Below are 23501 nucleotides of genomic sequence, written 5' to 3'. Positions count from 1 at the left end.
AGTAAAAGTTGAGCTACTATAATAGGCTTTAGATATTGTGAGGATGGCTAATGGTTCTGTTTCAGAATAATGGTGGTAGCAAGGCCAGAGAGAAAGAGACCTTTGCACAGATTAGGAACAATATGGGACCTTCCATCCAGGTGCACATGACAGGATCTGATGGCCGGGGGGGGGGGGGGGGGGGATTTGTTAAATTGGCGCATGATCGTCAAGGTCCTTCTCGCTCGCTAAACAACAAAATGAGTGCCAGAGGGTTGTAATTAAAATGTAGCTACTCATGGAGGTGTAGTGTGGTCTGTAATTATCATGTGGCAGAGAGACTTGTTAGATAACCTAACGCGTAAATGCGGAACCGATTTACACTGGAAAACAATGTTCCAGTTTCGACAACCACATGCAGATCTGGCACTGGACACGGTTTTTATGACGCTATAACAACCACGGTCACATTTGACAAGCCATGATTGGTGAGTGGACAGTACGACTATCGAGAAGAGAATCCATGTCCTTTGAGTGAAACTGTTTTATGTGAACAACAGCAATTACTGTGCTACATTGAGAGTGTATCACTGACTGAAAGATATGGGGAGCCGCCCAATGTCACTAAATGGTTTAATGACAAGGAAACCGAAATTCAAAAACACAGGTGGTATGGCATCTGAGAAATGAACGTGTCCTTTCTTGGTGGAAGTTATTGACGAGGTTGCTGTTGCTGTAACTGAAAGTACAGCATTTACTCTGGTCAACAGTATGGCACATTTTGCGATACAAACTGTGTAGTAAATGGAACCGCATGATCTGCAGCAACATTCTAAATTGGCTCTTTGCTTTCTGGCATGGAACGAAGTTCATGACATGTTGACAGCAAATACTCTATGGAATGACGAGGCAGATTTTACACAGCAAGATTCAGTGAATGCATAGGACTGTCCAATTTGGGGTACCGTTAAATTGGGTGTTTTGCACGAGTAGACATTGCACTAGCCGTATGTGTCTGTATGGCATGAGCTCACAAGCAACTTTATCCTCGGCCCAGTCTTCTTTGAAGACAATACACCCAGAGGGTCTGTCAGATAAACAACGACGTCTGCAAGTTTTGAAAACCTTCTTGTACAGCATGTCATTGTTGCTTTGAAAGAGCAGAACTGTGTGGACACCCTGTTTTATGGGAAAACCACAGAGCGACGTGGCACAGTGTTAGCACACTGGACTCGCATTTGGGAGGAAGATGGTTGAAACCCGCGTCTGGCCATCCTGACCTCGCTGATTAGTGCCCGTCCCCTGCCCCCGCCGAATTTACCAAGCAGCCATACAAGATGGGGCAACACCTCATTCCACTCGCTAGTGAAATATCTGCTCAATGCAACCTTCGACAAATGTGTTATCTCCAGAATTTTTCCAGTTATTTAGCCTACAAAATCACCTGATATGGATCCATAAGATTTTTAGCTCAAAGGATATCTAAAAGATCGCTATTGCTAGGGATACATCCAGTCTCTGCCTGTCCTGATCGCCAGTATACAGGATCATGTTGTTTTATGGATGCAGCATCTCGTTGTCGTTTCTGGTGCTCGTATTGAACAAATTTTATAAGTGGTGGTTAAAAATAATATCAACATTTGGCCTTTCTCACATGTTTGACTTTTCGAGTCCACGTTCCATTCTGAATACATTACACATGGAAACATTTCTATAAGTTTTTATTGCATTAACAGCGCCTGATTTCACCTGGTAGCCGAAACTGGAACTAATTTTTATCCAGGATAAATGGGTTTTCCTTTAATGCATTATAGTATCTACCATGTTTAACTGCCATGTGATAATTACAGCCCACACTGGACCTCTGTGAGTAGCTGTAGTTTAATTATAACCACTTAGTTTGTAGGCATTTAGCGAGACCTTACTTAGTCAGTGGTGAATAAACTATTGGCTACTGGTAAATTTTATGGTCTTTCAAGGAACAATTTTTTTCACTTTGATGATTTGTGGTTACAATAGCTTAAAATTATCGTATAATCGCATGCTGCTGCAAATGTATGTGTGTCTGACAAGCCTGCTATTACTTTCCAAGTGAAAGTGTGTTTAAGAATTTCTAATTTACTCCCAATCCATGTGGACAATTTCGCTTGGGGCCTGTGTAACAGTCATTATCATATCTCATTTTCATATTAATAATGTATTATTCTTTCCTGATGTGTTCTAACTTCATGAGGATCTCCCGACTATGAATCTGCCGAACGAAAAGTACATTGAATCTAATCAGTTCAGCATACGACAGACCAAAGAACAAAGATGCTGCCATTAAGTTCATAATATTTACTTTCTAAAAAAGCTGAAAAATGTGAGTGTGACCCTTATACTTCAAAAAAGTGTGAGAGCAGCCAACACGTGGTAAGCTAGGGTGAACATTCATCTACATCTACATCTACATCTACATGACTACTCTGCAATTCACATTTAAGTGCTTGGCAGAGGGTTCATCGAACCACAATCATACTATCTCTCTACTATTCCACTCCCGAACAGCGAGCGGGAAAAACGAACACCTAAACCTTTCTGTTCGAGCTCTGATTTCTCTTATTTTATTTTGACGATCATTCCTACCTATGTAGGTTGGGCTCAACAAAATATTTTCGCATTCGGAAGAGAAAGTTGGTGACTGAAATTTCGTAAAAAGCTTTCGCCGCGACGAAAAACGTCTATGCTGTAATGACTTCCATCCCAACTCGTGTATCATATCTGCCACACTCTCTCCTCTATAACGCGATAATACAAAACGAGCTGCCCTTCTTTGCACCCTCTCGATGTCCTCCGTCAATCCCACCTGGTAAGGATCCCACACCGCGCAGCAATATTCTAACAGAGGACGAACGAGTGTAGTGTAAGCTGTCTCTTTAGTGGACTTGTTGCATCTTCTAAGTGTCCTGCCAATGAAACGCAACCTTTGGCTCGCCTTCCCGACAATATTATCTATGTGGTCCTTCCAACTGAAGTTGTTCGTAATTTTAACACCCAGGTACTTAGTTGAATTGACAGCCTTGAGAATTGTACTATTTATCGAGTAATCGAATTCCAACGGATTTCTTTTGGAACTCATGTGGATCATCTCACACTTTTCGTTATTTAGTGTCAACTGCCACCTGACACACCATACAGTAATCATTTCTAAATCGCTTTGCAGCTGATACTGGTCTTCGGATGACCTTACTAGACGGTAAATTACAGCATCATCTGCGAACAGTCTAAGAGAACTGCTCAGATTGTCACCCAGGTCATTTATATAGATCAGGAACAGTAAAGGTCCCAGGACGCTTCCCTGGGGAACACCTGATATCACTTCAGTTTTACTCGATGATTTGCCGTCTATTACTACGAACTGCGACCTTCCTGACAGGAAATCACGAATCCAGTCGCACAACTGAGACGATACCCCATAGCTCCGCAGCTTGATTAGAAGTCGCTTGTGAGGAACGGTGTCAAAAGCTTTCCGGAAATCTAGAAATACGGAATCAACTTGAGATCCCCTGTCGATAGCGGCCATTACTTCGTGCGAATAAAGAGCTAGCTGCGTTGCACAAGAGCGATATTTTCTGAAGCCATGCTGATTACGTGTCAATAGATCGTTCTCTTCGAGGTGATTCATAATGTTTGAATACAGTATATGCTCCAAAACCCTACTGCAAACCGACGTCAATGATATAGGTCTGTAGTTAAATGGATTACTCCTACTACCCTTCTTGAACACTGGTGCGACCTGCGCAATTTTCCAATCTGTAGGTACAGATCTATCGGTGAGCGAGCGGTTGTATATGAGTGCTAAGTAGGGAGCTATAGTATCAGCGTAATCTGAAAGGAACCTAATCGGTATACAATCTGGACCTGAAGACTTGCCCGTATCAAGCGATTTGAGTTGCTTCACAACCCCTAAGGTATCTACTTCTAAGAAACTCATGCTAGCAGATGTTCGTGTTTCAAATTCTGGAATATTCCATTCGTCTTCCCTGGTGAAGGAATTTCGGAAAACTGCGTTCAATAACTCCGCTTTAGCGGCACAGTCGTCGATAACAGTACTATCGGCACTGCGCAGCGAAGGTATTGACTGCGTCTTGCCGCTTGTGTACTTTACATACGACCAGAATTTCTTCGGATTTTCTACCAAATTTCGAGACAATGTTTCGTTGTGGAACCTATTAAAGGCATCTCGCATCGAAGTAGGTGCCAAATTTCGCGCGTCTGTAAATTTTAGCCCATCTTCAGGATTTCGCGTTCTTCTGAACTTCGCATGCTTTTTCCGTTGCCTCTGCAACAGCGTTCGGACCTTTTTTGTGTACCACGGGGGATCCGTTCCATCTCTTACCAATTTATGAGGTATGAATATCTCAATTGCTGTTGCTACTATATCTTTGAATTTGAGCCACATCTCGTCTACATTCGCATAGTCAGTTCGGAAGGAATGGAAATTGTCTTTTAGGAAGGCTTCTAGTGGCACTTTATCCGCTTTTTTAAATAAAATTATTTTGCGTTTGTTTCTGATGGATTTGGAAGAAATGGTATTGAGCCTAGCTACAATGACCTTGTGATCACTAATCCCTGTATCAGTCATGATGCTCTCTATCAGCTCTGGATTGTTTGTGGCCAAGAGGTCAAGTGTGTTTTCGCAACCATTTACAATTCGCGTGGGTTCGTGGACTAACTGCTCTAAATAATTTTCGGAGAATGCATTTAGGACAATCTCGGAAGACGTTTTCTGCCTACCACCGGTTTTGAATAAGTATTTTTGCCAACATACCGAGGGTAGGTTGAAGTCCCCACCAACTATAACCGTATGAGTGGGGTATTTATTTGTTACGAGACTCAAACTTTCTCTGAACTGTTCCGCAACTGTATCATCGGAGTCTGGGGGTCGGTAGAAGGAGCCAATTATTAACTTAATTCGGCTGTTAAGTATAACCTCCACCCACACCAATTCGCACGGAGTATCTACTTCTACTTCACTACAAGATAAACCACTACTGACAGACACCAACACTCCACCACCAATTCTGCCTAATCTATCTTTCCTGAACACCGTCTGAGACTTCGTAAAAATTTCTGCAGAACTTATTTCAGGCTTTAGCCAGCTTTCTGTACCTATAACGATATCAGCTTCAGTGCTTTCTATTAGCGCTTGAAGCTCAGGGACTTTTCCAGCGCAACTACAACAGTTTACAACTATAATTCCGACTGTTCCTTGATCCAAGCACGTCCTGTAATTGCCAAGCACCCTTTGACATTGCAGCCCATCCCGCACTTTCCCGAGGCCTTCTAACCTAAAAAACCGCCCAGTCCATGCCACACAGCCTCCGCTACCCGTGTAGCCGCCAGCTGAGTGTAGTGAACTCCTGACCTATTCAGCGGAACCCGAAAGCCCACCACCCTATGGCGCAAGCCAAGGAATCTGCAGCCAATACGGTCGCAAAACCGTCTGAGCCTCTGATTCAGACCCTCCACCCGGCTCTGCACCAAAGGTCCGCAGTCGGTTCTGTCAACGATGCTGCAGATGGTGAGCTCTGCCTTCATCTCGTAAGCAAGACCGGCAGCCTTCACCAAATAGGATAGCCGCTGGAATCCAGAGAGAATTTCCTCAGATCCAAAGCGACACACGTCATTAGTGCCGACATGTGCCACCACCTGCAGCTGGCTGCACCCTGTGCTCTTCATGGCATCCGGAAGGACCCTTTCCACATCAGGAATGACTCCTCCCGGAATGCACACGGAGTGCACACTGGATTTCTTCCCCTCCTTAGCCGCCGTATCCCTAAGGGGCCCCATTACGCGCCTAACATTGGAGCTCCCAACTACCAGTAAGCCCACCCTCTGCGATTGCCCGGACCTTGAAGGCTGAGAATGATCCTCTGAAACAGGGCAGGCGGCTGCATCTGGCTCAGCCAGAGACAGTGCCTGAAACCGGTTTGTCAGACGCACCGGGGAGGCTTTCTGATCAGCCTCCGGGGACGCCTTTCGCTGCCTGCCACACCTTGGAACGATCTCCCAATCAACCACAGGCGAGGGCTCAGCCCCACTGCGGGCAGCAACCGGGGCAACCACAGCGGCAGACCGATCTGGGGACAGACGGGATGAGGTTGACATCCCCGTGATACCCGAGTCCGGCTCCCCAAAGTGGTGCCCATTGGCAACAGCCTCAAGCTGCGCGACCGAAGCCAGCGCCGATTGCAGCTGTGAGCGAAGGGATGCCAAGTCAGCCCTCATCCGAACACAGCAATCGCAGTCCCTGTCCATTCTAATTGATGTTTAACAACAGTTACTGAAACACGAGTCCGTGCCTAGATAACGCAAGCGGAACACACAAAGAATGTATCAACTAACCTGTACAAATGCCTAACGACTGCGCTACAATCTGCTGAATTTACGATTACAGTAACTAAAACTCGAAATTGCACCTCCTATACGAAACTCACACGCAATTTAAATAAGAATCTACGAAGTAAACACTAAAGCGCGATGCTACAACTGTCAAATACTATAATACGCCCGAAATATATGAATTAAACAATGCAAGTACCCAAAAACCCGCAAAGAAATTAATTAAACTATCTAACAAATAAGTAAGCTAGGATTATACGACTTGCTGCAGCGGCTGCTTATCCAACGGCGGCAGGGAGCACACTGACTGGCCAACCGACACTGGCCGTTCACAACAAAAACAGAAGACAGACGACTACGCGAATTTGCACTATTCAGGTACTAAGGCGGGATGCTACAACCCTCAAATACTATAATACGCCCGAAATATATGAATTAAACAATGCAAGTACCCAAAAACACGCAAAGAAATTAATTAAACTATCTAACAAATAAGTAAGCTAGGGTTATACGACTTGCTGCAGCGGCTGCTTATCCAACGGCGGCAGGGAGCACACTGACTGGCCAACCGACACTGGCCGTTCACAACAAAAACAGAAGACAGACGACTACGCGAATTAGCACTATTCAGGTACTAAGGCGCGATGCTACAACCCTCAAATACTATAATACGCCCGAAATATATGAATTAAACAATGCAAGTACCCAAAAACACGCAAAGAAATTAATTAAACTATCTAACAAATAAGTAAGCTAGGGTTATACGACTTGCTGCAGCGGCTGCTTATCCAATGGCGGCAGGGAGCACACATTCAAAAGAAACGACTAAGAGAGAAATAGAAATTCAGTATCAACATCGATCAACCACAGAATAAACACAGCGAAACGAGCGGTTTAATAGATTTTCAGTGCAGTGCCATGGCACTGACAAGTTTCATCCCTAAATAGTAAACCTCACACTCACTATGTTGGTTCAGCACACAGCGATCTCAGCGGCCATAGCTGACTGCTGCATGCAGAAGTCGACTCCGATGCAGTTATTCTGGTGAACTATGTGTTCGTTTCTCCACTGCTGGTCGCTATACATATGGAAGTGTGCAAGCAAGTTAACGCCATTAATGTTGTAGTTCATGTGCCTCAAAAATGAAAAAAATTCGTAGGCTAGCCTTCAGCTTTCTGTATGGGAACTTGATCATGGGACCCTTGTTACAGCTGATGAGTGTAGCAGGATTAACTGACCACATTGTTGTTAATGCCAGTGGTATTTCTGTTTTAGGATAGTGAAGACTTCAGAGAATAAACTGGAATGGTGATGGAAACCGTATGGTATCGTATAAAGGCAATAAATTAGAAATTGTGATTTATAAGATTGTATACGCCTTGTGGAAGAGGAAATTGTCTTTCAGTGAAACACTATACTGAAAGTCAGACCAAATGCTATACAATATAATGATAGTTGCAGGTTTTTAACTCTACTATTCGATGAACAATGAGTTTCATGAATCATGACGCCATTGGAATGCACCAGAAATAATGCATAAACACAATAGTGTAGGCACTGCCCGACTTCCAATGCAGGTTGTAAGAGCATACTGTAACACAATCTTCACTACGTTTTCAGAACATTTCTCGTGGACAACAGCAGTATTTTTCTTTCTATATTTTTAGTACTTTAAAATGAAGGTAAACAGTGTCGACAAGAAGAAACCTTTATTTTTGTGGTTACCGGTTTTGGTCGGTTTTTGACCATCTGCAGCCCTCATACCATTGCGGTAGGTGATGGTCGTGAATGGAGCAGATAGTTTTACTCGACTTACTTCAATTCCTCAATATTCACTGCATTTGTGAGGATTCGATCTAATATTTGCACTCGTCTTTTTATATCCCTGATAACAAGTGCTAAAAATTAGTTTATGCAATATTTTCAGTAAATCATCATATCGACATTCTGTTTCCTCTATAAAACTCAAATTTAGTCTATTCAATTATGTTAAGCACTCCAAGTAAATTATATGTAAATATTCAAGCATTCACAAATGTAAATACTATAGTACATACTGTTTAAACATTTTTCTGAAAAGAACAAGCACACTACTCGAATATATACGTCGATGTAATACACTGTAAATGTTAGTAAAACTGGAAAAAGTTAATTATTTGATTAAGTAGAACTTAATGTTAACATTTTGTTACAACTTAAAGTTTTACAAATTTTACATGTAACTGTCAAACACTTTATTGTTCTGACTGATCAGTCAGTGTTTACATTTTGTCACATTTGCCACAGTGTGATATAATTGAACTAAAAATTATTTCAGTCATTGTATCTTGTTAACACTGTAATTCTGAAAATTAATGAATTGATTTTTATTGTGAACACCATTTAGATAGTCATCCATCTCAGCCCACAAAGTCTGTACACAAACATATGAGACCATTTCTATGTTATCTGCTGTAGGTTTTATATTTGGAAAAATTACTATGAATTTAATACACTAAAGTAAACATTTGAAATGGTGTGTTCATCTTTCATTGGAAAGCCCTACAAATGTTTAACACAACAACAAGGGTGGAAAATAGCGAAGTCTTACACCTTTGCTTTATTGATGCCTGAACATAAACTAAAAATAATTGTTATAACTTTTACCTTGATGCTACCCAACTCAAAATGTGTTTTATCAGCTTTGAATTAATTATCCAAAAGGGTCATAACATGCAGCTGTAATATTTAATTTTATAAATGAACTAGTAGCAACTAAAGCACTGCAGATGCTGTTAGTCATGGGATACCTGTAATAATAAACTGACATTTTAAAGAATAATGTTACAGTTTAAAACAAAAATTATTTGAAACTAGTCTGTAATTGAAGTGGAAGCAGCGTACACTTATAAGGGGCTTTATACTGCTGTGGGAATAATTTTAAAATGTAATTACTGATATAAAATAGGACTGCAACAACAACTGAGACAATAGATAAGTAGTGTTTTTGTTATTTTATTGAGATTTGACCATTAAGTGTAAGTCTTTGAACATGGTATTTTTGTGATCTGAAAAAATGTAGCAATACGATTAAAGAAGAGCCAAATTCGAACACCCTTGGAGGAACAGTTAAAGTTATTAACAAAATCTCAGAAGTTTACTTTTACAGAATAATTCTTGGATTGAACACTTGCTGAGGGAGATGCAGATTATGAAGAGGTAGCTTGCCAGTCTTATATTCCATATAAAAAGTAGTATATGTTAACTGGACCATCAATTAGTGGTAACAAACAATAAACCAGATGGTTAAATAACAGTACTGAAGATTCAAAATGTCTATTAAAGTGTGAACATGACAGCACACTTTCACAAGTAAGCTGCTAAATCAGAATATCCAGGTGGTTGGAGTCTACGAAAAAATTAATAGATCGAAATACACTGCAGAAGCAGCCCACTGCCCTAGTTGATGTAGTTGAATCTAAAATTGTAAATGTAGAATCAAATCTTACTTTTAGATGCAAATTTTGAAATACTTAAAACTGTCATAATGCAAGATAATGAACTTTTGAAACCAGAAATAACTAGGACTAAACCGAATCTCGAAGAGAGGTTGAAACTTTTCGATTTCTGTTATTAATAGTGAAATGGTGGATGATGAATGAATAGTTGCTAATGAGGTAGATGCATACAAAACCAGTGTGTGACACATTACTTGGAAGCTTGTTGAATTACAAGAAAATCTCTCTACAAAGCATTTTGTTAATAACTGTGGTGGTATTTGGCATAACACACATCTAAAAAAGTTTCCAAGGGATTGTAAATTACATCCTATCGACATTGTATAAAACTCTTGTGACAAAACTGTTTCTTTAGTGACTGATATGGTTAAAATTAAATTTGCAAAATGCTTTTGACAAGCATGTACTTACATAATTGAGTCAGAATGTCTGTTCTCTTATGTTCTATATTGTTATGTATTTCAAAAATGTGTTCCAAACAAATTTTTCTCGGAATCAGAAGCGAGTTTTTGAGTGGGTCTGACTATATAGAGAGAAATGAGAGTACAACAGAACTTTTTGAGAAATGGCATAAAAGAACAAAACATTTGGTGTGATCTTTGGTGAGTTGACTCAAACAAATGTCCTAAAAACAAGACTTCCAGGAAAAGGGTCTTGAGGGATACTTCATGAGCCAGAAGTCTCAAATGAATATTTTCTAAGCTATGTTGACAAGCTGGACAATCTTACAGACAAATGAGAATCAGAAATTTAATCATGGTGCAGTTGGCAATTATGAAGATCGATATGGGATAGTAATTATAATGGAAAATCAGGGAAAGAAAGAAGTAGGATACCACAAGATTGATTGTCAGGGATTTTGAAATCATAAATGATATTTATCTAAATGAGAGAAATAGGAACAGGAAGAGAGAATTTTTAAGATAAAGGTAGGCCATTGGAGGGAAATAATGGATCATAAGATAATGGCGATCAGATAAGGAGGGAACTGTTCAGTGAAACTTATGGTAGTTCCATTGTGAGCTTGTTAGTTTGGAGGAAGAAATATATGGCAAGATATGGGCAGTAATTATGTAATCCAAGTATAGAGGAAAGAAAATCAGACTCGTATATCCAGAACCAAATGGGAGCCTACAAACGGAACATATTATACTCTGATAGGGGCTTCAGGAAAGCAATGCATTTCAATCCAACAAACAACAGAAATCCTAAATGTTCAAGAAATTTCACATAAGAGTGGGCTGCAGAGATGCTCTCAAATGCCCATAGCCTGTAAGTAAATGAAATTTCAAACAAAGAGGAAATGACAAATAATAATAGTTATGATAAATGAGATATACATAACTTAGTTATTATTGAGAAAGCACAAGTGAAACGTTGCTATTTCTGATGTTGTAACTGATGGGTTTGATGATCATGTACAGGGGGTAAAGACATTTAACCATTCAATTGTAATAAGACTGATGATGAAATTGATAATTAAGATACATACAATGCTAATTGTGATGAAGAAACTGGTAGAATGTTTAATATCGAAATTACAGATGAAGCAGTGTCAGTTGATGATATAAACAGTCGAAATGTAAATAGCTGGAGCAGTCAGGTTGCTGATACAGAGCTCGATTTGAATCAAATTTTTGGCACTCAATAGGTCTTTATCAGTAACAGAAATAATAAAGTGCGTGGAAAAATTACATAACGGAATTTGGGGTTTTTGTTCAGAAAAGTTTGTAGTGACAATAACAGAAACCAAAAAAATCAAGTCTAATAAAAAAACGAGTATGTGAACTGATGTATCCAAATGGATGAGAAGAAAATAATAGATTGGATAATAAAGGGGACCTGTACCTGGTAAATATTCTTCCAATAAAAACTGTGGAAAGAGGGGGGAAAATTATATGACTATTAGCACATTACAAGCAGAAAAGAAGGCAACATGAAAAAGGTAGGTCACAAAATGGATTTCAGTGAAACTCAAGATAATCTGTTTCATAATGGAAATGATAAAAATCACTGTGACCCAAGCGGAACTCCTTATATTTACATTCAGGCAGAAAACTGGGAGACTAATAGTTTGAAACATCCTGGCTGATGAGTCTCTAGAAGTTCATGAAACATGAAACATAACTATAACTGTAATGGCGGTTAAAATAAATGCAGTGCAGGAGATATGGTAAAGTAGTGAAAGATTATCGACTGGTGTTCCAAACATAAAATTTTTGCAAGAATGTCTAGTTATAGCGGATTTCAGTTAAACAACCATATTACATATAGAGAAAATTGTAAGAACTGGAGTAAAATTTGACTGACCAATAAAGAACTAATATTGAGTCACCCCCAAAAAATTTTTTTGAAAAAGACAATTAATTAGTCTGACTTATATAACAGAGCATCCAGATTAGGGAACTTACTCTAACTTATGTAAACATAACGTCCAGATTAGGGAACAGGCAACTCAAGACACAAATCAGCACTAGAACAATTAATAGAATAACAGTTTTAGTCTAAGACCATCATCCAGTTCTCATATCAATGCTAAGAAAACAAAAGTGGCTAAAGAAGCTTGAAATACAAAGCATCATATGGACAGTGACAATATAAAATCGTTATCTATAGAAATTTACAAATTATATACCACTCACGCAGAAACGTAAAATCACATTAATTACGAAGCTCTTCAACAATAGCAAAGCATGTAAGGATTGTAGTTATTGTCATGTTCAACAACAACTAACTGACAATTTTATTAGGGCATAACTTGAGTAATCAAAGTATTGTAATCACAAAGATAATACCACAAAGATCGACATGAGCAGTATTACACATGGGTAATTTTTAAAAAAAATTATTTTACTTTGTATCGCATCAAGAATACATTACTGAGTCTGAAGAACATGGTGTTAATGGGTATAACATCCACTTAACGTAGATATAAAACAAACTACATTTGTTCGTGATTAGGAAAGCCTTATACTAAGTCGAAAAGACAATATTATCCACGAGATTAGAAAAAAATAAAAAATCACTTGTGTGAATTATGTATTAAAGAAAAATCTCATAAGCTAATTTTAATGCAAAGAATTCATAAAGTTTAAGATAAGGAAAGACAGGACAGTTTTTTTAAATATTTGCTATCAACATGTTGTAGGTGGCTATCTAAAGTTTCCATCAACGAGGCTGCGTCCTCAGGTACCTAATGTATGCTGAACAGAGTTTCAGCATATTTCCATAGGGTACATTGCATGACTATGAAGTGTATCGTTTGTCACTGCTATCCTCAGGCACACTCAGTACTTTCAGCTGTTCCTTACTTGTACTTCAAGTCCTGCCATCTTCTGCACTTGGTCTGTTGGGACCCTGAAGGAGCTCATGTATGTTCCACACTAAGCCATTTCAAGTTATGATTGGCTGCAAAAAACTACTTCCACGATGATGTTTGTAGATGGAATCCTTCAGAAGTGAACCTCTTTCTGAGTCTACAGGGGGCTTTCCTAGATCTAAGTTGTTGCCTTTGAGTGACATCATGGTCTTGGTGTAGTGGCAGCTCGGGATTTCTGCAACATTTCTCCCATTCCTTTTCCAATGGATCTTGACTTTGTGTCTTCCATGGTTGGACCAGATAGCCATTGTGGAGGTGTGTATTTTATTGTGCCACATATTCTTCTTATGGCCACATACCACATACCAATCACGTCTGTATGAGCACTATTTAGCCGTACTGGGCATCCATAGTCACCAACAGAATAAACAAGTGAGAGGGCGGCTGTCTTCAGAAGTGCTGCCGTAGCTCCCCAACTTCTTCCACATAATTTGTGTTGTGCTTTGCTTTTTTGCTGCACACAAATATATATATATATATATATATATATATATATATATATATATATATATATATTTGTGTGTGTGTGTGTGCCATGTTACATACACATTGCAATGTATTATCTGACTAGTAAAAAACTAAATGAAAATAAGGCAAACTACCACAAATGACACTGAAACATAATTCAAGCCAATGTGTCAAGGGTATTATTATACACTATTTTTGAGTACCATATATCATACAAAACAGTGTGTCACATGACTCAATGCACAATGTCCCTCAAGCAAGGAATACCTATCTGGATAAAAGGGCAAAACTGAGGACCAGAAATTTTACTAATAAACTTCATGATCACAGATACACAAAAAACTAAATAGAATTAAAAATAAACGTTACACAGAGGAGAAAACTCAATGACCTACTGAAGAACGCAGTAAGCACAAGTATTTCGCATTTATTGGGAAAATTAAAATAATCTAGCATACAATATCAAGAGTTACAGCCAACAGCAATAATAGGGAAATATATTTTCCAAAAAATCAGTAAGCAGTATCAAAATGTGCCATACTTGAAGGTAAATTTGGACATGTCTGACTACCTACTAGTGGTTTTTTTTATACTCATTCAGATGTCGGAACTTTGATTCCAGTCAGGTTGCCAAACAAGAAAACTAGAGTACAGGCAAAAAGGCAGACTAGTTGTCACTTGGCTATGAGAAGGCTAGTTATGTGGTTCTTCCTTACTATGATAATATTTAAGAGAAAATTAAACAACTGTTCAGAACAAGGTAATGCTATGATCTCTTTTCAGTCACATTGGCATGAAAGTATAGCACAATATAGAGATTGGACTAATCTGGGGTAAGTAAGACTGAAGGTATTCAGCATGCCAAATTTTTCACAGGTCAGACTGTAAAAAAACTAAGAACAAGTTCTGAAGAGCATTATTCACCTAGCAATACATGTGATCTAGCAGCACTTCTAAAGACTCACAAATACTGTCTCGGTAATATAAATGATCAGATGGAATTGCTACACAAATCTAGAGAAAACTAGGAACGAATTTATTACAAGAGACTGAAATATGTTTTACATAATGAGACATTCTGATGGGATCTAAAATGAACAGGCTGATTTGATAAATAAGAAGTATTTAAATAATTGTATAAGAGTTTTAGATATGTAGTGACAATTATGATTCTTGTGGTGGTTTCTGGTGCACAATTTTCTGTATTTTATGGATGATCAGGCCTTGATAGGTAGTAATTTGGCATTACACTAGTTTCAAAAGACTTTAAAAGTTATAAAATATTTTCACCTCATACTGGTACTACGATGCATTGATATGTCTTTTCTTAAGACAGTGTTTTAAATTTTGATGTTAGCAAGTTTGATTTTTCTTCATATTCAGGATATCAGTTACGTAGCAGTCTGTTACCCATTAATTACCTCCCACTTTCCACTCCGCTTTCTGGCCCATTTCCAAGGCTTCCACCCCTATTCCGTATTGGGAACCATTGCCCACACCGCCTATAATAAGTTTGGTTATGTCTCAACCTTCAAATTTTGATGTACTTATAAAGTTGGATATTACATTTTAAGCCAATTTTAAACTTTCCATGTTAAGTTTTGTCCTTATGTGATTCACTCTTTTGGTCTTTCTGTTAAGATATTTAGATTTCATATTATTATGACAGAACACTACTCTGCATTCTTGTATGTTCTTATCTAAACTGGTTATTATCGGTTACGTCTTCAGATTAAGAAACCTATAATGTTAACATATTAAATTACCTATTTTTATAGTAATTGATAATGCCCCCCTAAATGATGAATTAAACTTCATGCCACTGCACACCCAGCAGCAGAGTGAAAATTTTATTCTGGAAACATCCCCCAGGCAGTGGCTAAGCCATATTTCTGCAGTGGTATTTCTTGTAAAGTGCTAGTCTTGCAAATTTCTCAGGAGCGCTCTGTGAAGTCTGGAAGGTAGGAGATAAGGTACTGGTGAAATTAGAACTGTGAGGACCGATTGTAACTGGTGATTGGGTAGCTTAGTTGGCAGAGCACTTGCTTGGCAAATGCAGAGGTCCCGAGTTAAAGTCTTGGTCTGCCACATAGTTTTAATGTGCCAGAAAGTTTCATATCAGCACACAGTCTGCTGTAGAATGAAAATTTCATTCTATTAAACATGAATACTTCCCTCTATGTACCTTCCGGTTATTTTGTTGCTATGTATTAAATTTGTAGTATTATACAGAGTTTTTTATTAGTAAGTCACATTACACCATATGGTCCATTCTGAGAAATATGTGGTTTAGCACCATAATATTTAGTACGATAACACCTTGTGACATTTTTTATGAGTTGTGAGAGTTGTGTAGATTTACATTTATGCTCTGTTGAGTTTCACATTGTTATTACATGTTACTAGTCGAACAGGTATTTTGATTAACATTATTTGTGGCTGGTAATGGTCGATAATGGTTTATGTTTGTTTTATTTACTATTACTTCCCTAAATTTACTTATTTACTTTTTCATTTATTTTTTTACAGGTTGCACTTCCATTTACTATAGAGTTTAAATGTCTGATCCAGAGTATCCTGTATTCATCTTGATCCCTGACTGACTCTACGAAGCTCACTACTAGTTAGTTCGAGTGTCCACATCTACCTTAATATCTGACACAATTTCATGTTAAGTGCTGATCATTTTGGGAAATGTATTTCCCTATTATACATGTTGGCTATATAGTTGGATAGTTTCAAAACGTGTTGTTATATATATACGAAAAACATTTTTAAGGTATAATACAATTGTGTTATTAGAAATGTTCTGTGCTTGTACGAATTTTTAGGTTATCGAGCTTCTTCTGTTACATTTCAATTGTAGATACAGGCAGCGGACTCCAAGTACACCAACACATGTCGTAATTAAGAAAATTCTCCTTACTTGGTTTCGTTTCACTTGAGCAAAACGTACCTAATACTGGTATCAATCTTCTTATTTCGAAACATGTACGATACACCACATTTGTAGCCTGTCATATTTCCAAACAGCACTTCTTAGCAGAACTTCTACATACAGGAGAGTGAGAAACAAAATCATGTACAAAAAATTAATGATTATTTTTTCATTTGTCCGCACCTTAACACGAATTCATAACTAACGTCTTTGCCAACACTTATGGTCGATCGGTGCTTCATTTCTCGTTTTTAAGAAAACATAGCTCTACGATATCCTGGGGGTCTTCCATCATGCGCCTACACAATTGCCCCCACACTGTACGTTGACATGGCATGGAGACGTATAATGTTTCCTGGTTGTACATATTTATATTTGCTGATAGGAGTTGATGCCCTTTGTTTGCCAGCTTCTCTTTTATTTAATGGAATGGATATGGCAGCTTATCCTATGTATGTTACAGTTCTACAATAAATTGAAAGACTATATACATAATATGATAGTCGATTATATATTTCAATATAGCGCACTGACAATAATGTTCAGTTTGCTTCGGTTTTTCTGCCGGGTTTCGCGCTTGCTCACTGGCAGATTTGGTGCCTAAGAACTAATCACTAACGGTCAAAATGTCAGCTGCTACCGTCACACGTGTGTGCACTCATTTTCTTAATGTTCATTTCAAATTCAGTGTCACACTTTCATCAGAGTATCACATATTAGAGAATTGCTGTGACGTTTGTCTTCATTCTGGGTGCAGTGGGTGTGCGCTTATTGCTCAAAATCCGACGCTGTGGCAGAAGATCTCCATTTTTATGGCCCAGGTGTCATTGTTACCCGTCGTAGTCGCATTTTCAGCAGAGAGAACCGTGACCAAAACATCTGTCGATGAGGTAACTATAGGTTTGAACAACTATAGTTCATTTGTTAATGTGAGCAACGACACTCAGGAATTATTTGGGTGCACAAGGATGTTCATGTTACTCCTCCTGACCATCCACTTGTTCAAAGATACATGTAGCCATCAAAAACATAGTATAAATTTATTATCTTCATAGTTCATTTATTCCTATGGAATTTGGTTTCCAATGAATATTCATACCAGTATTGAGTCACAACAATATACAAAACAAGATAATTTATATCTATGGCTGACACTCCACCAATTTCTTATGCTATGAACATAAATTTCTCAAGTTTTAAAACGTCATAAGATTTTCATTAACTGGGTTCTGTTAGTACAGCTTTTTTTTGTTAGTTTCAACTTCTCTTTGTTCGCATCACATATATAAATTATTTAAATACACATTATCTTAATACAATATAAGCATATGATACATTTATACTTCATTTTACTGATAGGTTTTTATCAGTTATGGGAGTTCACTCCTCCCTTAGATGAAGGAGGGAAAAAGCATTGGAAATAAGACTAAAACATTACGCATTGCTGACCTAACTATGCTTGGCGCCACCTCTTTCGTTTGGGACGAAAGAAAGGAAATACTCATGTACTGGTTCAAGAATTTATGAGGAAATGTTACTCATATAGTCATGAATTAGTTTCGAAGTAACTTTTGTTTCATGGAAATAATGTGTACCGACTAATCATTCACATTATGTCATTTTTTTTTTCATGTGCTACTGTTATTTACTTCAATTCACGTTTAGTGAAGTGTTAAATTCCTGGAAATGTCATTATTCAAGTTTTCATGTGACACAATAAAAATTAATTCGTTTTTGTAAAATCTCATCCTTACATGTTTATTTGTACTCTACAGCGAATAGGTACTGATAACTGTCACGGAGATATACTGCGAGGATGCATATTTCATTTGCCATTTGCCTTATGACCTTTGTATAAATATTCTTATAACTAAACTGTTTATTCGAGGTGCGGCCTGTTTCTTCATTTGGTACCTGATACTCTCTCTTCTTCTGCGCTGTGAAGATGCACTGGTCGCTGAAAGAAAAAAAATCCTTAAAACTAACTTAAAACTAATTCCATTATGGAGCTCAGTGGCAACTGATACATTTGGTCATTACAACCGTCCGCAGATATTTCCCTACTTTGTTTAGATTCATAGACATCTATTATTCTGTTACCCTTAATGATTTACTCTGCAAAGAAAATTATTTGACATTTCTTACGGTATTTTGCCGTTTGTCCTTAGCTTACACATCTCGTATAATTTCTCATCATGCTTCCTTTTGCTTATTAATATATTGCATGTAGCTTGGTACTTAATTAAATTTCTGTGTACATACACTAGCGGCCATTAAAATTGCTACACAACGAAGATGACGTGCTACAGACGAGACATTTAACCGACAGCAAGAAGAAGATGATGTGATACGCAAATGATTAGTTTTTCAGACCATTCACACAAAGTTGGCGCCGATGGCGACACCTACAACTTGCTGACATGAGGAAAGTTTCCAACCAATTTGTCGTACACAAACAGAAGTTGACCGGCGTTGCCAGGTGAAACGTTGTTGTGATGCCTCGTGTAAGGAGCAGAAATACGTACCATCACGTTTCCGACATGGATCGAGGTCGGGATGTAGCCTATCGCGATTGCGGTTTATCGTATCACGACATTGCTGCTCGCGCTGGTCGAGATCCAATGACCGTTAGCAGAATATGGAATCGCTGGGATCAGGAGGTTAATACGGAACGCCGTGCTGGATACCAACGGCCTCGTATCGCTAGCAGTCGAGATGAAAGCCATTTTATCTGCATGGCTGTAACGGATCGTGCAGCCACGTCTCGATCCCTGAGTCAACAGATGGGGACGTTTGCAAGACAACAACCATCTGCACGAACAGTTCGACGACGTTTGCAGCAGCATGGACTATCAGCTCGGAGGCCATGGGTGTGGTTACCCTTGACGCTGCATTACAGACAGGAGCGCCTGAGATAGTGTACTCAACGACGAACCTGGGTGCGCAAATGGCAAAACGTCATTCTTTAGGTAGAATCCAGGTTCTGTTTACAGCATCATGATGGTCGCATCCGTGTTTGGCGACATCGCGGTGAACGCCCATAGGAAAGCGTGTATTCGTCATCGCCATGCTGACGATGTATGGGGTGCCATTGGTCACACATCTCGGTCACCTTTTGTTCGCACTGATGGCACTTTGAACAGTGGACGTTACATTTTAGATGTGCTACGACCTGTGGCTCTACCCTTCTTTCGATCTCTGCGAAACCATACATTTCAGAAGGATAGTGCACGACCGCATGTTATAGGTCCTGTACGGGCCTTTTTGGATACAGAAAATGTTCGACTGCTGTCCTGGCTAGCACATTCTCCAGATTTCTCAGCAATTGAAAACGTCTGGTCAATGGTGGCCGAGCAACTGGCTCGCCAGAATACGCCAGTCACTACTCTTGATGAAATGTGGAATCGTGTTGAAGCTGCATGGGCAGCTGTACCGGTACACGCCATCCAAGCTCAGTTTGACTGAATGCCCAGACGTATCAAGGCCGTTCGTACAGACAGAGGTGGTTGTTCTGGGTATTTCTCAGGATCTATGCACCCAGAATGCGTGAAAATGTAATCACATGTCAGTTCCAGTATAATACATTTGTCTAATGAATACCCGTTTTTCATCTGCATTTCTTCATGGTGTAGCAATTTTAATGGCCAGTTGTGTACATCTGCAGACCCCTAAATGAGACATTACATCATTGAGCAGCGTTGCTTGTTGCGCACTCTAGACAAGTGCTCTCCTAGACCAGCTGCTGCTGCAGCTGCCACTCACTTGACGGTGCAGATGGCAGCGGTGAGGACTGCAGTTCTGCTAATAAGCGACCCGCCGCATATGTGAGTCCCGTCGCCGAGGACGAGGGCCTGGTGGGGGAACTGGCCGAGCCTAGCGGGTTTGCCGTCGGTGATGCGCTCACTCCCCTGTCCGTGCGGCGACTGTGTGCCTGAAACAGGAGGTCAAGTTGTGGTACAGTTCTGCTCAACTCTCTGGGTGTTTTGCTAATCAGAGATCCAATGTCAACACACAACCTACATCTGATTGATAGGTACACACGGAAGGCTCTTTGTTCACTACAATATAAAAAATTCACAAATAAAAATTACTTGTGGTGTAGCACTACAGACGTCTTTTATACCATTCAGTGTGCTTATATTTACTCTGACAGTTCATATAGTGCTATCCCTGTTTTCGCTTTCTCCCTTCGTTTTTAGAAATTGTGTCTAAAATTATCAACATTTGTTAAAAGACAAAAATCTTCTACATCTACATCTACATTTATACTCTGCAAGCCACCCAACGGTGTGTGGAGGAGGGCACTTTACGTGCCACTGTGATTACCTCCCTTTCCTGTTCCAGTCGCGTACGGTTCGCTGGAAGAACGACTGCCGGAAAGCCTCCGTGCGCACTCGAATATCTCCAATTTTACATTCGTGATCTCCTCGGGAGGTAGAAGTAGGGGGAAGAAACGCACCCTCTCGAAACCTGGACAGCAAGCTACACCGCGATGCAGAGGGCCTCTCTTGAAGAGTCTGCCACTTGAGTTTGCTAAACATCTCCGTAACGCTATCATGCTTACCAAATAACCCTGTGACGAAACGCGCCGCTACTCTTTGGATCATCTCTATCTCCCCTGTCAACCCGACATGGTGCGGATCCCCCACTGATGAGCAATACTCAAGTATAGGCCGAACGAGTGTTTTGTAACCCACTTCCTTCGTTGATGGACTACATTTTCTAAGGACTCTCTCAATGAATCTCAACCTGGCACCCACCTTACCAACAATTAATTTTATATGATCATTCCACTTCAAATCGTTCCGTACGCATACTCTCAGATATTTTATAGAAGTAACTGCTACCAGTGTTTGTTCCACTATCATATAATCATACAATAAAGGATCCTTCTTTCTAAGTATTCGCAATATATTACATTTGTCTATGTTAAGGGACAGTTGCCACTCCCTGCAACAAGTGTCTGTCCGCTGCAGATCTTCCTGCATTTCGCTCCAATTTTCTAATGCTGTAACTTCTCTGTATACTACAGCATCATCTGCGAAAAGCCGTATGGAACTTCCGACACTATCTACTAGGTCATTTATATATATTGTGAAAAGCAATAGTCCCATAACACTCCCCTGTGGTATGCCAGAGGTCATTTTAACGTCTGTAGACGTTACTGAGAAAATAATCTACACTAATAAGTGTACAATTACGTGCTGCAACTTTTTGGTGGATTAATACTATTATTTTCTGTGATATTGTGGATTTGAACATTTTTTACAAGCAAACTTTTCAATATATTATCAATCACAGAACTGTGTACAATATCTCGATTACAATTTTGTTCCACTTAAATATTGCTTCAAAGAAAAAGAATAGGTGTGCCAAGTTTCATTGCAACCCTTCCAGTAGTTTCTGATATATGTGTTCCTGAAAGCAGAAAACCTTGAGTTACAGAAAAATCACTTTAAAGTTTAGATGAAACGCAAAAAAAAGAGAAAAAAATCTGCCATACCTCATCTAAAACTGGCATATCCATATTCCATTTCGTCCTCATCATCCTCTACAGCTCTTTCATCTTCTGTGCTCCTTTGCCTAGCAATTTTTTGTATGTTCTGGACTGAAGTCTCCGCCTTCGCGAATCTTTACTTTTCGATGATCTGCAGTATCTGCTCAGTGAAGACTCCAGGTGTAAAGCCCAACTTGCTGAGGATGTGAAGTCTTGCCACATTCCCATCTTTAAACACTGTTGCAGCTTCCAAAGCAGAAATCTTCACAACCAGATTGGAAACAAACAGTCTTTGGACATCTTTTTCAAACAAAAGCATTGAAACTTTCATTTGGGTTCTGTGTTTTCCCATGGAGACATTTTTCTAGCAGTTCTGGTGAAGCCGGTGCTCTAAAAGTTGGTTTAATGGCCATTGAAACCTCATAAGGGAGGTTATTTTTATGGGTATAAGCTTCCCCACTTTCCTTACTTTTCAAAAATTTGCAGCATTCATTAGAACAGAGGCCATGTTGAGGTGTAGTGTCTGTCGACAATTAATGAAACCAAATGGCTCATTCTACTTTCCTCATACTGTCCAAGCTTGTGAGGTTACTTCTATTTGCAGCACCATAATAGATTTGTAGGCTGTCAATTGTATTCTTTGTTAGTCTGTTTTCACCTCCCAGTGGCTTCCCATCCTCTAGTAGCTTGCCTTTATTGTCTGCAACAAGTCTTCAGAGTCGTCCACCCATCCTCTACTTAATGTGGCCTAAGCACTCCAGTTTTTCAATAGTGCAATCTTTTCCATAGGGCTGACTTTCAACTACATTCTTGAAAGCACCTGTCTCCATCTCCTAAATACTGTACATATCTTACTCCATACTTTTGCAAAGATCTATGGAAAATGAATTTCATAGCTGCAGCTTCCATCCCACCACTGGAGCCTGCATAATTTGTGCTACAAACAGCTTTATGGGCTTCTTGCCATTCTGTTTCTTTACCTGCACCAATACATTTCTTTTGCAAGGAACATGCAGAGCAATATTTAGACATCACCTCTAAGTTTAATACTTTTCCAGTGTCGACACTAATGATTGATGAAAGTCCATGCAATGAAGTATGCCCACCTCTTCATCCAGGAACTGTCACAGGAAACTGCCATATCATTGCTATTAGTTGCTTCACAATTTTCTTGAATTGCCCTCAGGACTGCCATTTTCATGCTCTCTTCACTTACTTGCAACTCCATTGAGAAGAGCAGTATTCATTGCAGAAAATCTTAGGGGAGGATTAGGCATATTCATAATACCACATAAAAGGTTTCCACCATCTCTTCCAATCCCTATACATCTTAGTCCATAAGCAAATCTCATATTGGC

At 39.3% G+C, this 23501-nt stretch overlaps 1 protein-coding gene across 1 annotated transcript in view; it reads right to left on the bottom strand.

Annotated features, from left to right (window-relative positions):
* Positions 1 to 23501, bottom strand: part of LOC126291553 (collagenase-like) — a 163288-nt gene that overhangs the window by 115507 nt on the left and 24280 nt on the right. The window contains exon 2 of the mRNA XM_049985064.1: positions 20409 to 20577. Coding sequence (XP_049841021.1) covers positions 20409 to 20577 — 169 coding nt within the window. The remainder of the gene's footprint in view (positions 1 to 20408; positions 20578 to 23501) is intronic.

The sequence above is a fragment of the Schistocerca gregaria genome, chromosome 9 (genome assembly GCF_023897955.1).
Source record: "Schistocerca gregaria isolate iqSchGreg1 chromosome 9, iqSchGreg1.2, whole genome shotgun sequence".
NCBI classification, from domain to species: Eukaryota; Metazoa; Arthropoda; class Insecta; order Orthoptera; family Acrididae; genus Schistocerca; species Schistocerca gregaria.
This window is presented reverse-complemented; position numbering and strand designations above follow the sequence as displayed.